General features: G+C 50.5%; 1 protein-coding gene across 1 annotated transcript; it reads right to left on the reverse strand.

The window, feature by feature from the left end:
• Window positions 1-17,999: 17,999 nt before the first annotated feature.
• On the reverse strand, window positions 18,000-19,826 carry FOXS1 (forkhead box S1). The gene has a single exon (XM_053394681.1). It carries the CDS (start codon window positions 19,650-19,652, stop codon window positions 18,273-18,275), a length of 1,380 nt encoding a protein of 459 aa, XP_053250656.1. The 5' UTR covers window positions 19,653-19,826; the 3' UTR covers window positions 18,000-18,272.
• Between the last annotated feature and the right edge of the window lie 1,621 nt (window positions 19,827-21,447).

Consider the following 21,447-nt stretch of genomic DNA (forward strand, 5'->3'; position numbering starts at 1 on the left):
GATCGGCAAGTCCTAGGCTCTGTGGTTTAACCCACAGCACCACCTGCGTTACCTTACTTTTAAAGGTTACCTTACTTTTATTTATAATGTCCAACTCATCATCACACACACATTTCTCTCTGTGTGTCAAAACAGATTCTTCTACTCCTCAATAAGACACACATCCTCTGTGTGCCTTATCTAGGGACGGAAGAATATGTCCATCCCAGTTTCTCATTTCCCCAATCTTTCCAGTTTGCCGCATTCCCATATCAGCCTGCCATTATTGCTATTTTGTAAAGCCCTCATGCAAAACCACCAGCGCATTTCTCCTAACTTTATACAAGTTGTTCCAGTGTACATGTTTGTGCAAGCCATTTTCCGGAATGTAATTCTCTTTTGTGCGTTAACTTTCATTAATATGTGCCTTTTTTGCATTTATTTTCTCAGTGGGGGAACTTCAAAGTTCAAAGCTGGAGAAGTGCAGATTTTGAAGAATAGCTGCTTAAGTCCATGCGTTGGTTCGAGAAGTACAACTCAGGTATCAGGTAATTCCCTGCTGAAAGTGGAACTCCCTTGGAAGTGGAACCGAACTGAATTTGTCCCCCAACCCAAGTTCCTGTCTCTGTCGCACCAGCTGCTTAAAGACATTTCTTTCTGTGACGATGTTCCTCAGCAGCCAGCCTTGGTTCGGACTGAGGTCCAAATGGTCCCGTCCATTGGGGTTCCTATAATTTCAGGGACGGTGCTGTTATAAGAATTTAAGGTCTCAAATATATAAATTAAACGTTCATAACTTTACAAGGCAAACACATACATAGGGTTGTAAACCATGTGTCTGAAATAGTACAGGAGAGCAATCCTGAAACCATTCTGACTCTCCCAAATTGACCTCAAATGTTTCTCTGCAAGGAGGAAGGAAATGGAAAAGCCTCTTCATTGTCCTTTGCTTACCTGTCTTTAGGGCATATTTTTGCATCAATAGGGTGAGCCTGTGACCTGGATTCAGGAATTAAAGTATTTACCATCACAAAAGAATGGCCAGGCTGCCCAGGTAATGCAATCAGTGACCATTATCAGGTATCCTGGCAGGCAGGATTTCTGCTGTAGACCGCCTCCTTCTGTAATGTATGTATGATGTTTTTGGGGTGGTCTTGAGCTATGGAGTGGGCAATTTCAAAAGTCTGTATCTCCTCCCTCCTGCATGTGGTGAGTGGGGACCCTGTTGCAATAGGGAACCCACTTAAGGACTCTATATGGGCTCTTGGGTACCCTATAAGGGAAAGGGGGCAGATTTTGTTTATATCAGTGCCAACCCCTTGCAGTAGTGATGGAGTCCTCACTTGGCCCTACAAGGACACTCCTTCTTCCCAGACAGACCTTCACCTCTTTCACGGGATTGCAAACTGTTATAGAAAAATCTAGGTGCGAGGCTGCTCAGTCACCCAGCTTGTCAGGCAGAGCCCGCGGGTCCCTGCGGAATAAAGGAAGGAGTCCAGCCACCAACCGGAGCGAATAGCTGTAGACCAAAGTTTATTGCACAACAGGTTCAAAGAGGAATTTTGAACCCCAAGGATGGGGTGACAAGGACTTTTAAAACTTTCCCACCATATCCCAGAATACAGTTCGTGCAGCATCATTGATACATCATTGCTACATCACTGACATGTCACAAAAGGGGAGGGGTAGACAGGGGTTACACTAGTTCAACCTTGGCAAACAGGTCCAGACAAGTCCTTGGTTCAAAATTAGCATAAGCAGACATGTCAGGTCAAAACCCAGGTATAAGATTAGCAGAGGCAAACACCTCTGAAGTCCCACCACCCAAAGTACAAGAGAACTTCCTTTGCATGTCTGGCCCCTTGGCAAGTCCGGTGATGGGATTAGGCTTTCCTTGGCCAACAATCAGCTCAGCAATTGTCACCTCTGGGCACTTCCTGGAGTCCCTAATTTTCAAGAGCAAAATAGTGTTGGAATGGAGGAAACTGGCAAAGGAGTTGACTTTATATTATTTTTAAAGCTAGGTAACTTCCCTGAGCTGTCAAGTTGAAAGGATACATTCAGGCATAATATTTGTAACATTTAACAACTTTAAAGATGTGCCCCCCCCCCCGTAATTTCCGTAACAAGACTCTTCCCCCTTCCTGCCCTCTCAGACTGGATACCCCCCCCCCACTTCCCTGGGACTGCTGATCTTATCTCCGATTACTCACTGAGCCTAGTGGGTGGCGGAAGGAGCAAACAGATTTTGCATGGAGAAAAGGGCTGGCTCAGTACTGCAGCGCACAGCTACAGCTCATCCTCCGAAAGGCCTATATGCATAAGTACTTTTCATTTAAAAAAGCAGAGACATCACCTTGCCAATAAAGGTCCGTATAGTTAAAGCCATGGTTTTCCCAGTAGTGATGTATGGAAGTGAGAGCTGGACCATCAAGAAGGCTGACCGCCGAAGAATTGATGCTTTTGAATTATGGTGCTAGAGGAGACTCTTGAGAGTCCCATGGACTGCAAGAAGATCAAACCTCTCCATTCTGAAGGAAATCAGCCCTGAGTGCTCACTGGAAGGACAGATCCTGAAGCTGAGGCTCCAAGACTTTGGCCACCTCATGAGAAGAGAAGACTCCCTGGAAAAGACCCTGATGTTGGGAAAGATGGAGGGCACGAGGAGAAGGGGACGGAAGAGGACGAGATGGTGGGGCAGTGTTCTCGAAACCACCAGCATGAGTTTGGCCAAACTGCGGGAGGCAGTGGAAGACCGGAGTGCCTGGCGTCACGAAGAGTTGGACACTACTAAACAATAACAACAACAAAGCTCTCTCACTCTTGTGATCCCTTGTAGCTGATATTCAGAGGCAGGCTTCATGGAGGAGAGGACTACTGAGGGCTGCTAGCCGGGGGGGGGGGGCAACAGAAGTATTTAACTAACTGACCACTCACGTAGGTTCTGACCCTCCCCCAACAAAAGTCCTGCTCCCCCAAAAAATCCTGGCTATGCCCATGCTACTAGCCACAATGGTTCTGCCTGCACAGTTTCAGGCAGCAGTGCTTCTGAGTACCAGATGCTGGAAACAGCAGGAGGGAGAGGGATCTTGGGTTCGAGTCCTGCTTGTGGGTTTCCTGTTGGACATCAAAAAAAAATGAGAGGCACAAATACAAGATGGGTGACACCTGGCTTGAGAGCAGTACATGTGAAAAGGATCTAGGAGTCTTGGTTGACCACAAACTTGACATGAGCCAACAGTGTGACGCGGCAGCTAAAAAAGCCAATGCAATTCTGGGCTGCATCAATAGGAGTATAGCATCTAGATCAAGGGAAGTAATAGTGCCACTGTATTCTGCTCTGGTCAGACCTCACCTGGAGTACTGTGTCCAGTTCTGGGTGCCACAGTTCAAGAAGGACACTGAGAAACTGGAACGTGTCCAGAGGAGGGCAACCAAAATGGTCAAATATATAAAATATATATGTTCAAATATATAAAAGGATGTCACATAGAGGAGGGAGAAAGGTTGTTTCCAGAGAAGTGGACACGGAGCAATGGATCCAAACTACAAGAAAGAAGATTCCACCTAAACATTAGGAAGAACTTCCTGACAGTAAGAGCTGTTCGACAGTGGAATTTGCTGCCAAGGAGTGTGGTGGAGTCTCCTTCTTGGGAGGTCTTTAAGCAGAGGCTTGACAACCATATGTCAGGAGTGCTCTGATGGTGTTTCCTGCTTGGCAGGGGGTTGGACTCGATGGCCCTTGTGGTCTCTTCCAACTCTATGATTCTATGATTCTATCAGGTTGGCCACTGTGAGAGCAGGATCCAGCAGGCTCGTCTTATGTTCTTCCCTATGTTCTTGTGGTCCTAGAGGCAATACATAGCCACCTTTGTTCGTCTTCCCAAGAATATGCGCATGTGTGAGGCAGCCCGAAAAGGACCAAGCTAGATTTGATGCAGAACAGAAGTGTAATGTCTCTTGACATGGTTTGGAAGCGGAGTATGTAAGCTTAGCCCCCAGTCCCACCCGTGGGTCATTTTCCCCCTTAGGAAATCAATCCCTTATCCCAAGAAAGGGAGATTAAATGATGCTGACTATTTAAGGAGCTCCCATCCCGATTCCTTTGTGAATAGCCTAGCTGAGGGCTCACCCCACACTTCCCCAGGGCTTTCCCCCATCACTTTCCTTCCTGCAGAACGCAGTTGTTTGGGGAAGCGACTTGGAATGCCTCCCGTTCGATTGTAACCACGCAGCCTGAATTTCCCCAATGTGTGACAGAATCCCACCCGAAAACAACAACAGCCTGCAGGGGGGAAATGCCGCAGGAAAGAAGAACCCTCCCCAAAGTGGGAGAAGCCGCTGGCCGTTCTTCCCCTTGACAACACAGTCCCATTTCTTCCTCCTTTCCCTTCGCTCTGCTCATCCACATCTTCTCCCGCCACCAGGACTTGTGGGGTCGGAGAGAAGGGAATGGGATGGGGGCTGAGAGCTGGAGCTTCGACCCCAAATGCCGCTGTCGATCTTGGCTCCAGAGTAGCCGCAAAAGTCCTTCGGAGCCCCCAGGCTGGAGCCAGAGTGGACCCCCTTGCCGCTCTTCATCCCTCGCTGGCTTCCTCTGCCCAGATGCGCGGAGAACTTCTGTGGGATCCTGCTCTGTGCCGGCACTTATCCAGACCACCCACCCAGAGGAAGGAGGAAGAGGTGGGTGGGCAGGAATAGGAGCCAAATATTTCTGGTGCGTTGAAAAGATACTGGGGATTGCATCATGAATATGTACATAAGGTGTGTGTGTGTTATTGTTTCCCCAAAATCTTATTTCCTCCCTTCCCCTGGACTTGGGATAATATTAGCATGCCATCAGGCATCAGCCAGGTGACAGGATCCTGGCCAGTAGCTCTGTGGTCTTTTTATGAAGTTTGTTTTATAAATTGAGAAATTGAATAGAGGAGAGCTATTCTTCCTCTCTCAAAACTCTAGAATTAAGGGCTATACAATGAGGCTGCATGTTGGAGGATTCATAGAATCACAGATTTGTGGAGTTGGAAGGGACCCCAAGGGTCATCTAGTCCAGCCCCCCGCAAGGCGGGAATCTCAACCAAAGCATCCAGGACAGATGGCCATCCAAGCTCTGCTTGGAAACCTCCAAGGAAGGAAGTTCCATTCCACAGTCAAATAATTTTTGACAACGGAAAGTTATTCCTGATGTTCGGTCGGAATCTCCTTTCTTGCAACTTGAAGCCATTGGTTCAAGTTCTACCATCTGGAGCCAGAGAGGACATACCTGCAGGTTATTGTTGTTTAGTCATTTAGTCGTGTCTGACTCTTCGTGACCCCCTGGACCAGAGCACGCCAGGAACTCTTGTCTTCCACCGCCTCCCACAGCTTGGTCAAGCCCACGTTCATAGCTTTGAGAACACTGTCCAACCATCTCGTCCTCTGTCGTCCCCTTCTCCTTGTGCCCTCCATCTTTCCCAACATCAGGGTATAGGGTGCTATAAAAATTAAATAGATAATAATAATAATAATTAATAAATAAATAATGGACAAGCTTGCTCCATCTTCCATGTGACAGCCCTTAGATATTTGAAGGTGGCTCTCATATCTGCCTTTCCCAGTAGTGATGTATGGAAGTGAGAGCTGGACCATAAAGATGGCTGATTGCCGAAGAATTGACGCTTTTGAATTATGGTGCTGGAGGAGACTCTTGAGAATCCCATGGACTACAAGAAGACCAAACCTCTCCTTTCCTAAGGAAATCAGCCCTGAGTGCTCACTGGAAGGACAGATCCTGAAGCTGAGGCTCCAAGACTTTGGCCACCTCATGAGAAGAGAAGACTCCCTGGAAAAGACCTGATGTTGGGAAAGATGGAGGGCACAAAGCGAAGGGGATGACAGAGGACCAAGATGGTGGGACAGTGTTCTCAAAGCTGCCAGCATGAGTTTGACCAAACTGCGGAAGGCAGTGGAAGACAGGAGGGCCTGGTGTGTTCTGGTCCAGGGGGTCACAAAGAGTTGGACACGACTAAACGACTAAACAACAACAACAACAACTCATATCTGCCCTCAGTCTCTTCTTTCCTAGGCTAACCATACCCATCTCCTTCAACCATCCCTCATCAGACTTGGTTTCCAGATCCTTGGTCATCTTGGTCGCCCTCCTCTGCACATGTTTAAGCTTGTCAGTGGAAAGAATGACTTCTTCAGTTGTCTTTTAAAAGTAAAATAGTTGTTTATTGCCTTGACATCTGCTGGGAGGGTGTTCCACAGGGCAGGTGCCACTACCGAGAAGGCCCTCTGCCTGGTTCCCTGTAACCTCACTTCTCACAGCAAGGGAACCACAAGAAGGCCCTCGGAGCTGGACCTCAGTGTCCGGGGTGGAGACGCTCCTTCAGGTATACAGAACCGAGGCTGTTTAGGGCTTTAAAGGTCAGCACCAACACTTTGAATTGTGCTTGGAAACGTACTGGGAGCCAATGAAGATCTTTCAAAACCGGTGTTATATGGTCTTGGCAGCCGCTCCCAGTCACCAGTTCAGCTGCTGCATTCTGGATTAATTGCGATTTCCGAGTCACCTTCAAAGGTAGCCCTACGTAGAGCGCATTGTAGTAGTCCAAGCGGGAGATAACCAGAGCATGCACCACTCTGGCCAGACAGTCTGTGGGCAGGTAGGGTCTCAGCCTGTGGGCAGGTAGGGTCTCAGCCTGCGTACCAGATGGATCTGGTAAACAGTTGGTGAAAGTCTGGTGGTCATAGAATCAAAGAACTGTAGAGCTGGAAGGAATCTCACGAGTCACATAGTCTAACCCCCTCCAATGCAGGAATCACCGCTCAAGAATCCCTGATAGGCAGCCATCCATCATTCCAGGTTGTGCGGGTGGGTGCATTTGTTTGTTTGTTTGTTTGTTTGTGTACAGTCTCCACATCTGCACCTCCTTGTAGGATCCTTGTCAACGAACCCCAGGACGTCCACGTCAGGACAGGGTGGAATTTATATTGCAGCCGTTCTTCCATGCAACCTTTTCCTTATTTGAACTAATGACATCCGTTCACTTATTTTGGAAAAAGCCAAGGAGGAGTCCCCTTTGGGAAAGGAGACTTGTTTCTCTGCGCTGGAAGTCCACTGAGAATCAAACCTATTCCACTGTGCTCAAAGCTCTTTTGGTAGGAGAATAGCCCTGATGGGGGACTAAAGGTTAGGACCAGCAAAACATCTGGGAATTTGTGTGTGAATGAGAAACCCATCATAGGTTTGTGTGTGAGAGAGAAATCTGTGGTTGGGAACAGACAGAGAGCAAAGCAAATTGAGGACTCATCCAGTAAACTGCTTATTGAGCATTCACCCTGATTTGCTTGTGCAAAGCCTACACAGAGGTTAGATTATATCTGGCATTTACTGAACATTAGTTGTGATTTGTTTGTGGGCGGGTTGTACAACAATGAGCTTTCTCCCTGCATTCATCCTGACTTGCTTGCGGGATATTTACACAACCTCCCATTAGTCATTCCTTCACTCCACACTTTCCAACACATTTCCTTGTCGCTTTCCAAACCATGAAAAATCCGGGTTGTTTCTTTCTTATTTTTTACAGTTGTGCTAAGGAAGCAGAATGCTTTAATCCACTTTAAATGCACAAACCTAAGGCTCTGGTATGTGACTCCCTGGCAGTCTGGAGGCTTCCTGTAAGCAAAGGATTTCTCTCTCCTTTCCCCTCTCCTGGCGGGAAGCAGACTCATAGCCTCATAGGAGCACGTGCTGCTTTCCTGGCCCTGTGCTCTGAGAGACAGTGTGGTACAGTGGTTAGAGTGTCAGGCTAGGACATGGGAGAGAACAGGGTTCGAATCCCCACTCAGCTATGAAGCTCACTGAGTGACCCTGGGCCTATCCCTGCCTCTCAGCCTAAATCTACATCACAGGGTTGTTGTTGGGGTTTAATGAGGACTAGGACCTGGAAGCCCAGGGTTCAAATCCACACTCAGTCATGAAACTAACGGGATGACCTTGGGCCAGCCATTGCCTCTCTGCTTGGCCTACTTTGCAGGGTGGTTGTGGGGAATAAATGAGGAGGAGGAGATTCACGTATGCTGCCTTGAACAACCTGGAGGAAAAAGATGAGCTATAAATGCAATTAAATAGATAACTAAATTGTATTTTGGGGCCAAGTGTGTGTTTGAGGAAGCAAGTATTTAAAAAGCATTCTCACTGCATTCTCCCTCTATACTCCAAAGCAATTGGGCGGGGTATAAATATATTATTATTATTATTATTATTATCATCATCATCATCATCATTATCATTAATATCCCACTTTCTTCCCAAAATGGCATGTGCAAATTGAAGAGACACAAGCTAAAAACATATACAAAGATAACAGTTTGAAAGTCGATAAACACTAGCATATTTAAAACAAGATAAAAGACAAGTTCAACCCGGGAACTTGGGAGTGGTGAAGTGACTTGGGTGACACCCAGACTGGTGGTCCAGTGTCCTGGGGTTTAGCGTGAAGAAGACCTGGCCAGAGTCTTCCTTGGAGATGTGTGGCCGGAATAAAGAAAGGCAGTTGACTTGGCAGTCTATATATATATATATATATATATATATATATATATATATATATATGTATCAGCCAATGGCACCTGATTAGCCCCCTGGTGTCACCTGACTCCCCAGGCCATGGGTCATGTGCCTCACTTAGTGTTGCCTGGTTTGCTGTCTCTGACCAGCAGCAGCCCAGGTCATTCATGTCTCTCGGCAGGGCCGGCCCAAGACCTTTCGGCAGCTCAGGTGAACCACAAAATGCTTTCCCTCCACCACCTTGCCAGGCGAAAAGGGGTGAGTAAAGATCTCCACCAGGAACAAGCAAAAAGAGAGATCTCCGTCAGGATCGCCTGCCCCTGTGGAACCTGCCGCCCGAGGCTGTTGTCTCAACTTGCCTCATGGGTGGGCCGGCCCTGTCTCTTCCTTTGCTCACTCTGGGGCTGAACCTCTGATGCCTGTTGTGGCTGAGAGAGAAATATTTGCCCATGCAGCTTCAAAGAGCTTTACATCGGAGGTGCAGGAGCGCTTTTTGAAAGAGCTGACTTCCCCCCATCCTTCTGGACCAGGATCCCTCCCTCATCAGCAGCTTCCCCCCAGAGTTCTGGACCAGGATCCCTCCCTCAGAGCTGACTTCCCCCCATCCTTCTGGACTCAGGTCCCTCCCTCAGAGCTGACTTCCCCCCATCCTTCTGGACCAGGGTCCCTCCCTCAGAGCTGACTTCCCCCCATCCTTCTGGAACTTTGGGTCCATCCCTCATCACCGGCTTCCCCCCATCCTTCTGGACCAGGATCCCTCCCTCAGAGCTGGCTTCCCTCCATCCTTCTGGACCAGGGTCCCTCACTCATCACTGGCTTCCCCCCATCCTTCTGGACCAGGATCCCTCCCTCATCGCTGGCTTCCCCCCCATCCTTCTGGACCAGGGTCCCTCCCTCATCACTGGCTTCCCCCCATCCTTCTGGACCCAGAGCCCTCCCTCAGAGCTGGCTTTGCCCCTCCTTCTGGACCTTGGAGTCCCTCTCTGCCGCTCCCCCTTCCCCCCTACCAGCACAGCCCTGCTCCCCAAAGAGCCGGGGCAGGATTGCGTTCCTTCTCTTTATCTCACGCAGTGTCAGTTCCCTTCCCTGGGAGCAGAGAGGCCGCCGGCAGCTGCGTTCCCAGCCCCGGTTCTGGAGCCTCGGGCGCGGGGCCGGTGGAGGCGCAGGCCGGGTCTGTGGGAACCAGACATCCCTGGGCACAGTTCATCCAGGCTGGCTTCCTCCAGCGCCCCTGGGGACTGTGCAAAGGAGGGGCGTCCAGGCCAAATGTTCCCTGCATAGACGGCTTCTCAGACGCCAGCATGATGTATGTCCCAAAATATTGTTTTCCACTGCCGGCTCAGGCGTGGAGGAGGAGAAGAAGGAGAGAGGGTGCCGAGGGACTGATAGCACCAGAACTTGGACCGCAGTCGGGTCCTCGCTCGTCCAAGGACAGATCCAGAAATGTGTGCTGGGACAGGCAGTGGGGAGTGTGTGGGAAGCAGAGAGGAGATGGAGAGGGAGGGAGAAAACCAAAATGCTTGGGCTTAATTTTGTTTTAAAGAACGAAGCAAGTCAAGCAATGCAATGCAATCAAAAAGACGGAGGTAAAAATGCAAGGATATTCTGAGTCACAAACACGTAAGGAAGAGCCTGTTTGCTGGATCCAGCCAAAGGCCCACCTAGTCCAGCACCCTGTTCTCACAAGGCCCAACAGGATAATAATATATATAATAATAATTTATTATTTATACCCCGCCCATCTGCCTGAGTTTCCCCAGCCACTCTGGGCGGCTCCCAATCGAATGTTAAAAACAATACAGCATTAAATATTAAAAACTTCCCTAAACAGGGCTGCCTTCAGATGTCTTTTAAAGATAAGATAGCTGCTTATTTCCTTGACATCTGAAGGGAGGGCGTTCCACAGGGCGGGTGCCACTACTGAGAAGGCCCTCTGTCTGGTTCCCTGTAACCTCACTTCTCGCAGGGAGGGAATTGCCAGAAGGCCCTCGGCACTGGATCTCAGTGTCTGGGCTGAACGATGGGGGTGGAGACGCTACTTCAGGTATACTGGACCAATGCCGTTTAGGGCTTTAAAGATCAGCACCAACACTTTGAATTGTGCTTGGAAACGTACCGGGAGCCAATGCAGATCTCTCAGGACCGGTGTTATGTGGTCCTGGCGGCCGCCCCCAGTCACCAGTCTAGCTGCCGCATTCTGGATTAGTTGCAGTTTCCGGGTCACCTTCAAAGGTAGCCCCACATAGAGCGCATTGCAGTAGTCCAAGCGAGAGATAACCAGAGCATGCACCACTCTGGTGAGACAGTCTGTGGGCAGGGAGGGTCTCATCCTGCGTACCAGATGGAGCTGGTAGACAGCCGCCCTGGACACAGAATTGACCTGTGCCTCCATGGACAGCTGTGAGTCCAAAATGACTCCCAGGCTGCGCACCTGGTCCTTCAGGGGCACAGTTACCCCATTCAGGACCAGGGAGTCCTCCACACCTGCCCACCCCCTGCCCCCCAAAAACAGTATTTCTGTCTTGTCAGGATTCAGCCTCAATCTGTTAGCCGCCGTCCATCCAAGATGACTGTGGGAAGAGGACTGGACAAATTCAGGGCTATCGATGGCTACTGGCCACAGTATCTATGCTCCTAAACTCCAGTTGCTGGAACTGGGAACCACAGGATGGGAGGGTGAATTCCAGATCAACCTGGTTGATGCAGACAGTTGCATCAGTGCAACTGATCCACTACCACTACCACTCAGTGGATTTGTAACTGGCTGACTGACCGAACCCAAAGGGTGCTCATCAATGGTTCCTCTTCATCCTGGAGAAGAGTGACTAGTGGGGTGCCACAGGGTTCTGTCTTGGGCCCGGTCTTATTCAACATCTTTATCAACGACTTGGATGATGGACTCAAGGGCATCCTGATCAAATTTGCAGATGACACCAAACTGGGAGGGGTGGCTAACACCCCAGAGGACAGGATCACACTTCAAAACGACCTTGACAGATTAGAGAACTGGGCCAAAACAAACAAGATGAACTTTAACAGGGAGAAATGTAAAGTATTGCACTTGGGCAAAAAAAATGAGAGGCACAAATACAAGATGGGGGACACCTGGCTTGAGAGCACTACATGTGAAAAGGATCTAGGAGTCTTGGTTGACCACAAGCTTGACATGAGCCAACAGTGTGACGCGGCAGCTAAAAAAGCCAATGCAATTCTGGGCTGCATCAATAGGAGTATAGCATCTAGATCAAGGGAAGTAATAGTGCCACTGTATTCTGCTCTGGTCAGACCTCACCTGGAGTACTGTGTCCAGTTCTGGGCACCACAGTTCAAGAAGGACACTGAGAAACTGGAACGTGTCCAGAGGAGGGCAACCAAAATGGTCAAAGGCCTGGAAACGATGCCTTATGAGGAACGGCTAAGGGAGCTGGGCATGTTTAGCCTGGAGAAGAGGAGGTTAAGGGGTGATATGATAGCCATGTTCAAATATATAAAAGGATGTCACATAGAGGAGGGAGAAAGGTTGTTTTCTGCTGCTCCAGAGAAGCGGACACGGAGCAATGGATCCAAACTACAAGAAAGAAGATTCCACCTAAACATTAGGAAGAACTTCCTGACAGTAAGAGCTGTTTGACAGTGGAATTTGCTGCCAAGGAGTGTGGTGGAGTCTCCTTCTTTGGAGGTCTTTAAGCAGAGGCTTGACAACCATATGTCAGGAGTGCTCTGATGGTGTTTCCTGCTTGGCAGGGGGTTGGACTCGATGGCCCTTGTGGTCTCTTCCAACTCTAGGATTCTATGATTCTATGATTCTATGAGTTGTGTTCAGGTATCTGCATGTGGCCAAATGCTGTAGCCATGGATGGAAAACAGCCAAAATGATTGTGGGGACTGGAGCAGCTCCCTTAGAGGTAAAGGTTACAGCCTTTGGGGTGTTCTAGTTTAGTGAAAAAGTGAGTATGATAGAAATAAATAGAATGATGGTTGGGCTTGGAGGTTTAAAGATTCTCTCAAGGCAACTCCCATCCGGAAACCTATGTCCTCACTGCGGAAGGATGTGTGGGTCCAGAATTGGCCTCCACAGTCACTTACGGACTCACTGCTAAGATCGTGGTCACGGAAAACAATCGTACTCAGCTACAAGGGATCGCCAAAGAATGATGGCTGGCTTTGAAAAAGTGGACGGAGATAGGTTTCTCTTCCTCTCTCACAACACTTCTAGGATGCGTGGAGATTTGGGACAGTTAAAAGAGATTATTGTTCACACAGCAAACGAGGGAATTCAGGGCTTCTCCAGACTTCCTTTGGGGCTGCATTTCTAGGTACAGGTCTGGGCTGTAAAGTTCCGGTTCTGCGCATTTTGTTCTTGTTTTGTCTAGGCGCTACCCCTGGGAAAAACCTACAAATGTCAAGTGGGTTTTCTGTGGATTTGACATTTGTTCTGATTCAGCTGTGAAACGTGAGTTTTCCTGGGGAAAGGGCCACCCCCAACCCCAAAGGACACAGCGCTTTAAAGTGCAGCCCTGTGCCTGGAAAGCACAGAGCAAAAGGAAGTCTGGATGATCCCTCATTCGCACAGGATGCAGTGACAGCCACCAACCTGGATGGTTTTCAAAAGACAAATTCATGGAGGAGGAGAGGTCTGTTGATTCAGCCCAGACACTGAGGTCCAGCGCTGAGGGCCTTCTGGCGGTTTCCTCGCTGTGAGAAGTGAGGTTACAGGGAACCAGGCAGAGGGCCTTCTTGGTGGTGGCACCCGCCTCCCGTCAGATGTCAAGGAGCTTCACAATATTAAAAAATGCCTGAAGGAGCGTCTCTACCCTCATCGTTCAGCCTGGACACTTGAGGTCCAGCTCCGAGGGCCTTCTGGCAATTCCCTCCCTGCGAGAAGTGAGGTTACAGGGAACCAGGCAGAGGGCCTTCTCGGTAGTGGCACCCGCCCTGTGGAACACCCTCCCACCAGATGTCAAGGCAATAAACAACTATTTTACTTTTAAAAGACAACTGAAGGCAGCCCTGTTTAGGGAAGTTTTCAATGTCTGATGCTATATTGTTTTTAATATTCGGTTGGAAACTGCCCAGAGTGGCTGGGGAAATTTATTATTATTATTATTATTATTATTATTATTATTATTATTATTAGCCAGAACGGCTCTGCTCTGCCTCCCCAGTTGGAGAAAGCAATGCTTCTGAATGCCAGTTTCTGGAAATCACAGGAGGGGTGAGTTGCTCTTGGGTTCGAATCCTGCTTGCGGGTTTCCCCTGAACATTTTGTAGGTCACTGTGGGAACAGGGTGCTGGACTAGATGGGCGATCGGCCTGACCCAGCAGGCTCTTCTTAGGTTCCCAAGGCATGGGCCATCCATGCAAGCCTATTGCCCCCATGTCCCCATGCCCACTACCCCACGGATTCCATCTCTGACCTGCCTTGCGTTGAGCAGGGAGTCTGTAAGGGGCTTTTATTTTGGGGTGTTCACAGAGCCTGTGTACCTGTGGACACAGACCTTGAAATAAACTGTGTACCTGTGTACCTGTGGACACAGACCTTGAAATAAACTGTTAATTAAAGAAGAGAGAGACTGATCAGCTGGAGCGTTTCGAGAGAGGGTGAGATAATAATAATAATAATAATAATAATAATAATAATAATAATAATAATAATTTATACCCCGCCCATCTGGCTGGGCTTCCCCAGCCACTCTGGGCGGCTTCCAACATAATATTAAAATACAATAACCTATTAAACATTAAAAGCTTCCCTAAACAGGGCTTCCTTCAGATGTCTTCTAAAAGTCTGGTAGTTGTTTTTTCCTTTGACATCTGATGGGAGGGCGTTCCACAGGGTGGGTGCCACTACCAAGAAGGCCCTCTGCCTGGTTCCCTGTAGCTTTGCTTCTCGCAGTGAGGGAACCGCCAGAAGGCCCTCGGAGCTGGACCTCAGTGTCTGGGCTGAACAATGGGGGTGGAGACGCTCCTTCAGGTATACCGGACCGAGGCTATTTAGGGCTTTAAAGGTCAGCACCAACACTTTGAATTGTGCTCGGAAACATACTGAGAGCCAGTGTAGGTCTTTCAAGACCGGTGTTATATGGTCTCGGCGGCCGCTCCCAGTCACCAGTCTAGCTGCCGCATTCTGGATTAGTCGTAGTTTCCGGGTCATCTTCAAAGGTAGCCCCACGTAGAGCGCATTGCAGTAGTCCAAGTGAGAGATAGAGATAGAGACCTATTAGGACAGCAGTTTGCATATAACTGAAGTTCTGTCCTGCAGGAAATGGGAAGAACTAGAACCACACATGGGGATGGCATGGAAGGAGAAGAAAGATAGACACGAGCAGGAAAAGCTTCCTAACTCACAAGCTGCTTTTCAGGGAAAAGGTGACCGCCAGCAGTGAGTGGGAAGGGCCTGGTGATATTTAGGCAGAAGCTGGACACACATTGGTTATGGATGTTGGAGTGGATGACATCCAGAACACCCTAGAAGCACAGAATTATGGAGATGGAAGGGACCCAATCTAGTCTAGCCCCGTGCAATGCAGGAATGACAGCGACCTCTCTGATTCCGTTTCAGGATTCCCAAAAGGGGCAATAAGACCTGGCTCTTCTCGATGTACAGAAACCCTTTCAGCACATAGAAACCTCGCATATATCCCTGGGAAACTGACACCCATCCCCCATTCTTGAGAAGCTGGCTCAAGTGTGGCTGGCTCATGTCTCCCCTGCAAGCTTTGCAGCTGAGCCAGGATTTGAACACAGGCCTCGCCTGGGCTCAAGGCGGCATCCATGCACACTTGCCATGGACATCGTGAGACAGTGAACCACGGAGCGTCCCATTCTGCCTGCTCTGAGGCCGGGTGGGCTTTTGCATTCCTGAAGGTTGCAATTCTGAGTCTTTGCTTCCAAGGAGCCCTGTCAAACAAAGGCTTCCTTTCACCCAGGCGATGGATGGGCTCGATCAGGATGGCCGAGGCCCATCTGATACCGCTGAACAAACAGCCCCAGGAAATTAGGGAGCCAATTTCGCTTCCTGCCTTTTGCTCCGAACATCTGGCAGTCAAGATGGGCGACAGGACCGAAAACGCAGCATCTTGTGAGACACTCACTCAATTTGGGGAACTTTTGGTGGGCGTTTTTAGCTCCACCACAGGAGCTTGAACCTCAGACATTAAGAAGGCAACCTTTCCCCCTGGCACAGGTATAAGCCGTGAAATTGCCATGTCCTGTCAATGTCTGGAAAGCGAGGGATCAGGGCCAGAGGAGAGAATGCTGCAGCCCTGAAACCTTTCCCCCTGTTGAGCGCCGCACAACTTTGCTTCAAGGCAAGAGTCAGCCTCACACTGTTTATTCCCATTTCCCCATCACTCTCCTCATTGCAAAAAGCTCAGTCTTTTGGGGAATCGCATTCGTTAGGGAAGAGCTCCAGATCCACTAATTGTGCAGCCTGGATAGGACTGAATCCCACTAGAAAGGGCGCAGTCTGGAAGTGCCCTTTGCAGTAAGGGAAGTGACAGGGAAAGCGTCTAAACTCCCCAGAAGGAATGAATCCAACATCGTCTAAACTCCCTGCAAACAAATCTGGTTGAATGCTCAGTTAACAAGTCATCTGGGAGCACCCTAGATATTTGCACCGGACCAGGGATAGACCTGCCAAAATGCTAAAAAAGGGGGCAGAATCCAGATGTGTGGGTTGTTGCTTTTTTGCAGAGACGTCCTGCTCTATTGCTTGAAAACACCAACACAGCATACAGCTCTAAAACTCCTTCAGTCCGGAGTGTTGGCAGATCTCACTGGGGAGCCATGTTTGGGTGGGGCAGGCAGTAGTTGCTGGCCACTGGCCCAAATACCAACCTATCCCAAGGGGCTGCTCTGCCCCCCCCACAGAGCGGTGGACCCAAGAGAATAAGGAGTCAGACAAGGGTGTGTAAGAGGTTGCAGAATTGTCTTTCCAGCATTCTGGATCCTCTGGTGATTTAGAGCATATACGGAGTGCTTTCCTTCAAGAAAAGCGCTTTTTAAAAACCCCATGAGGCATATTGCAAAGAAAAACTATTCCCCCCCCCCCAATCAGATAAGGAGACAGAGTTCTTCTGACAGCTAGCGTAGTCATATAATTGTTAAACTGTCAGAACAGGCGTGGAAAAGTACAGGTTCAATCCTCAAGTTGTCACACAAGTGTGACCTTGGACCAGCTGGCCTTTTTTATGCTAACCTACCGCACAGGGTTGTTGTGAGTTAAAGATGGGGGGACGGACGTATCTGCCACCCTGAGCTCCTTGGAGAAAAGGAGGGGTTAGCTGGGATGTAACTGCAATAAATTGTAGCTGTAGGGTGGAGCTGTGGTCTAAACCACAGAGCCTAGGGCTTGCCGATCAGAAGGTCAGCATTTCGAATCCCCGCGACGGGGTGAGCTCCCGTTGCTCAGTCCCTGCTCCTGCCAACCTAGCAGTTCGAAAGCACGTCAAAGTGCAAGTAGATAAATAGGTACCGCTCCGGCGGGAAGGTAAACGGTGTTTCTGTGTGCTGCTCTGGTTTACCAGAAGCGGCTTAGTCATGTTGGCCACATGACCTGGAAGCTGTCTGCGGACAAACACCAGCTCCTTCGTCCTATAGAGCGAGATGAGCGTGCAACCCCAGAGTCGTCCACGACTGGACTTTACGGTCAGGGGTCCCTTTACCTTTAACTGCAATAAATAAACAGAATGTGCACACTGGCTTTTTCCCAATGACATGGATTTGGATTTGATATCCTGCCTTTCACTCCCCTTCAGGAGTCTCAAAGCGGCTAACAATCTCCTTTCCCTTCCTCCCCCACAACAAACACTCTGTGAGGTGAGTGGGGCTGAGAGACTTCAAAGAAGTGTGACTGGCCCAAGGTCACCCAGCAGCTGCATGTGGAGGAGCGGAGACGCGAACCCGGTTCCCCAGATTACGTGACTACCGCTCTTAACCACTACACCACACTGGCTCTCCATGGGACATTCCTGTTAAATAATTTGCCACAAGGCAAGGCTACCTATGTGCATGTGCAGAGGGCAGGCTTCTTAAGGGTTCCATCTTTAAAATAAAACTCACAGAAAGCAGGAAAACAACATGAAACCACCTAGCATCTTCCACAAGCCCCGGTTTTACTTTCTCCTTGGGTCAAGGGCAAAATTCTGGCCACCTGGCAACCACATCTGGGTCAAAAGGACCCACCAGCAGACCCCGCTGGGTGCAGAGACCTTGGAGCACCCCCACGCTGAGCACATCTGCTTGCTTAGCGAGCTGCAGACCAGAATGCAACGTGGTTAATCAAGGCGAACTCAGAGGATGTTTTGCAAACACCCTTCATGCCCTGGCAAAAACCCACTTCTGAAACCTTGCAGCCCAGCCCTGTCCTGCCACAAACCACATGCCCAGATGTGTCCTGACCCCTGCCCCCTCCCCTTTCCCCAGTTCCCACCCCAGGCGACAGAGAAAGCGAATCTGCATCAAGAAGTGGGGAGTGCATTTATTCCGCTAACCAATTTTTCCTTCTTAAAATAAAACACAGGTTCCATCCGCCGGCTGGGAGCTGCCGTTGCTGTTTTTATCAGGACGGGACAAAAGCGTTGCCAGTTGGAAGCTGGAGGGCTCTGCTAATTTAGAGTCTCTTCTTCGCTCTGCCGGCCAAGAGTCAATAACTTACATGGGGGGTTGAGCCCTGGTTCCCCGGCGAAGAGGACGCGAGTGCTGTCTGGTCCCAAAACACACACCCTGAACCCCTCCATCACTCAAAGAAGAACATCCCAGGGGTCCTGTAGAGACAGTGAGGGAGTCTTAGCTGGTACCCGCTGCTGCCTTGGAGGGAGAAGGGCCCCCCGCCCCAGGCTTCCTGCTCCCCTTGAAGTGGCATGAAGGAGGCTGGCTGGCTGGTGGCCGAGGACCCAGTGGACACGGTGGTTGTCAAAAGGTGCTCCAAGGCTGTGCTGCAGCCACCATGCTCGTTGACGCAGAAGTTCAGGGCCTGCAGGCGGCACTGGTAGTTCCCGCTCAGGGAATCGGCTCCCGAGTAGCCCAGGGAGCCGAAGACGGGCAAGACAGCAGGCTTGGCATAGGCCTCGCCTTCCAAAGGCGACGGCTGGCGGCTGCAGGCCTGGGCAGCCTTGCTAGGGCCCAGGAAAGTTGGGGCCAGCTGCCCGAAAACCTTCCCATCGTGCCCGCTCTTGGGAGGCCCCAGAGGTGGTTTGGGGCTGCCCTGAAGGGGCTCCTTAGCCTCTGCGGGTGCCTGCGCCATCCTGTCGCCCACTTGGCCAAGAGGGCTGGCTTGCATGCCCTCTAGGGCTGGCTCCTTCGCCTGGGAGCAGTCCAGCAGGGCTTGGTAGCAGGCCTGTCGGTCATACGGGTGAAGTTTGGGCACCTGCTGCGGCGGAGCAAGGCACGGCTGCCTCGGTGGGTAGCTCATGGCACAGGCCAGGCCTCCGGAGCCCAGGTGCTCCTGGCAAGGAAGGGCCGGGTCACCGGGGCTTCGGCCTCCAACGACGGGCACCTCTAAGGGCAGCGTTTTCTCTTGGCAGGAACCCTGGAGCAGCCCTGAACCCACAGCAGCCGGCAAAGGACCGGAACCACTTTCTACTTTGATGGCTTTCTCCACGAACAGCGGGCATTTGGCCAGCGGCTTCCTGTGGCCCTCGGCGCCCCTCTTGCGGGTGAAGCGGCGTCTCCGCCGCAGGAAGCTGCCGTTCTCGAACATGTTGTGGCAGTCGGGGTCCAGGGTCCAGAAGTTTCCCTTGCCAGGCTTCTTGTCGTCCCGCGGCACCTTGACGAAGCACTCGTTGAGAGACAAGTTGTGGCGGATGCTGTTCTGCCAGCCCTGCTTGTTCTCCCGGTAGTAGCCAAAACGCGCCGTGATGTAGCGGTAGATGCCGTTGAGAGTGATCCTCTTCTCTGGGGTGCTCTGGATGGCCATGGTGATGAGGGCAATGTAGCTGTACGGTGGCTTGGTCCCTTCGGGGGCCAGCGGCGAACAGGACCCCTGGAACGGCTCTGGGGCTGCGTACCTGCCGAAGGCCATGGCCAGTTGGCTGCCTTCTCCTCTTCCTCCAGCCTCGCATAGGGGAGGCAGGCTGGACCGGGAAGCAGCAGCCGGATGGAGATATTCCAGCTGCATCTCTCTCTCCTCCAAGCAGCCGCGAGTCCTGGGGAGACTCCTGTCCTACGGACTTGGTTTGAAACTCTGCTGCTGTCGAGCCTCTCTCCCGCCTGGAAAAGCAGAGCAGAGCGGCTCCACCTCCTGCCCACAGGGACCCAGAGGAGGGGCAGAGAGCAGCTCCTTGCTCCTTCGCAAGCCAGCCAGCCTCTGAGCATCATCGCCTCCGCACAAGAGGAAATGCCACCTCAAAGCCGTTCCCAGACACAGCTGGCGGGGGCAAGCCCAAGATGGAGGTGGTGAAGACAGCCTGGAAGCTGCAGCTAGGTCGTTTTGGGTTCTTTCATTAGTCCAAGGCAAGATCGGCGCTACCCCAGAAATGTTTACTGTTAGCAACAGCTACACCTGGGGCTGGACGGGTAATTGCTGCTCTTCCTCTCTCCTGACAATGAGAACTTTGTAGGCATCCTAAGAAGCTAAGTGCTGGAAGATTCAAGACAGATGAAAGGAAGGAATTATTCTCCATGCAGCACATAAACTATGGAACTCCCTGCCACAAGAGGCAGAGATGGCCACCAACTTGGAAAGCAGATGAGACAAGCTATCGATAGCTACAACCTAAGATGGTGATGCTCTGCCAGTGTGGTGTAGTGGTTAAGAGCAGTGGACTCGTAATCTGGTGAACTGGGTTCGCTTCCCTGCTCCTCCACATGCAGCTGCTGGGTGACCTTGGGCCAGTCACACTTCTCTGAAGTCTCTCAGCATCACAGGGTGTTTGTTGTGGGGGAGGAAGGGAAAAGGAGAATGTTAGCCGCTTTGAGACTCCTTAGGGTAGTGATAAAGCGGGATATCAAATCCAAAACTCTTCTCTTCTTCTGCCTGCAGTTGGGAGGCAGCAATGCTTCTGAAAACCAGTTTCTGGAAACTACAGGAGCGGAGAGGGCTTTTGGGCTTGATTCCTCCTATGTAGGTTTGCCTAGAGGTCCCGCTGAGGTCAGCGGGTCTTACTCTCGACTGAGACCCTACCTGCCTGCACACCTGTCTCACCAGAGTGGTGCATGCTCTGGTTATCTCCCGCTTGGACTACTGCAATGCGCTCTACCTTTGAAGGTGAACCAGGAACTACAGCTAACCCAGAATGCGGCAGCTAGACTGGTGACTGGGAGCGGCAACCGAGACCATATAACACCGGTCCTGAAAGACACACATTGGCTCTCAGTACGTTTCTGAGTTGGTGCTGACCTTGAAAGCCCTAAACGGCATTGGTCCTGTACACCTGAAGGAGCATCTCCACCCCCATCATTCTGCCTGGACACTGAGGTCCAGCGCTGAGGGGCTTCTGGCGGTTCCCTCAGTGCGTTGTTTTATATTCTGTTGCAAGCTGCTCAGAGTGGATGGGGCAACCCAGTCACATGAGCGGGGTACAAGTAAAAAATCATCATCATTGAAGCCAACTCCTAGAAGTTGAGGTCCCTTTGCCCCCCCAAAAAATATTTGAGGGTGCTGAGCTCCACTCCAGTTGACGGGCATTGCCATTTAAATGGGTTGTGTGTGCTATGTCTTGTGATCAATTATGCGGGGTGAGGCTTAACTGTTCCCCCCAAATATTTTATTCAAGCTGGCACCCCTGATAAGAAGTCTCTAGGACTGCAGCCTGAACAAACCTAGACAGCATCTTAAAAAGCAGAGACATCACCTTGCCAACAAAGGTCCGTATAGTTAAAGCTATGGGTTTCCCAGCAGTGATGTATGGAAGTGAGAGCTGGACCATAAAGAAGGCTGATCGCCGAAGAATTGATGCTTTTGAATTCTGGTG

The sequence above is a fragment of the Podarcis raffonei genome, chromosome 6 (genome assembly GCF_027172205.1).
Source record: "Podarcis raffonei isolate rPodRaf1 chromosome 6, rPodRaf1.pri, whole genome shotgun sequence".
Taxonomy (NCBI): Eukaryota; Metazoa; Chordata; class Lepidosauria; order Squamata; family Lacertidae; genus Podarcis; species Podarcis raffonei.

Coding starts and splice junctions, on each gene's coding strand:
- FOXS1 (XM_053394681.1), bottom strand. CDS start 19,652: ATGCAGCTGGAATATCTCCATCCGGCTGCTGCTTCCCGGTCCAGCCTG.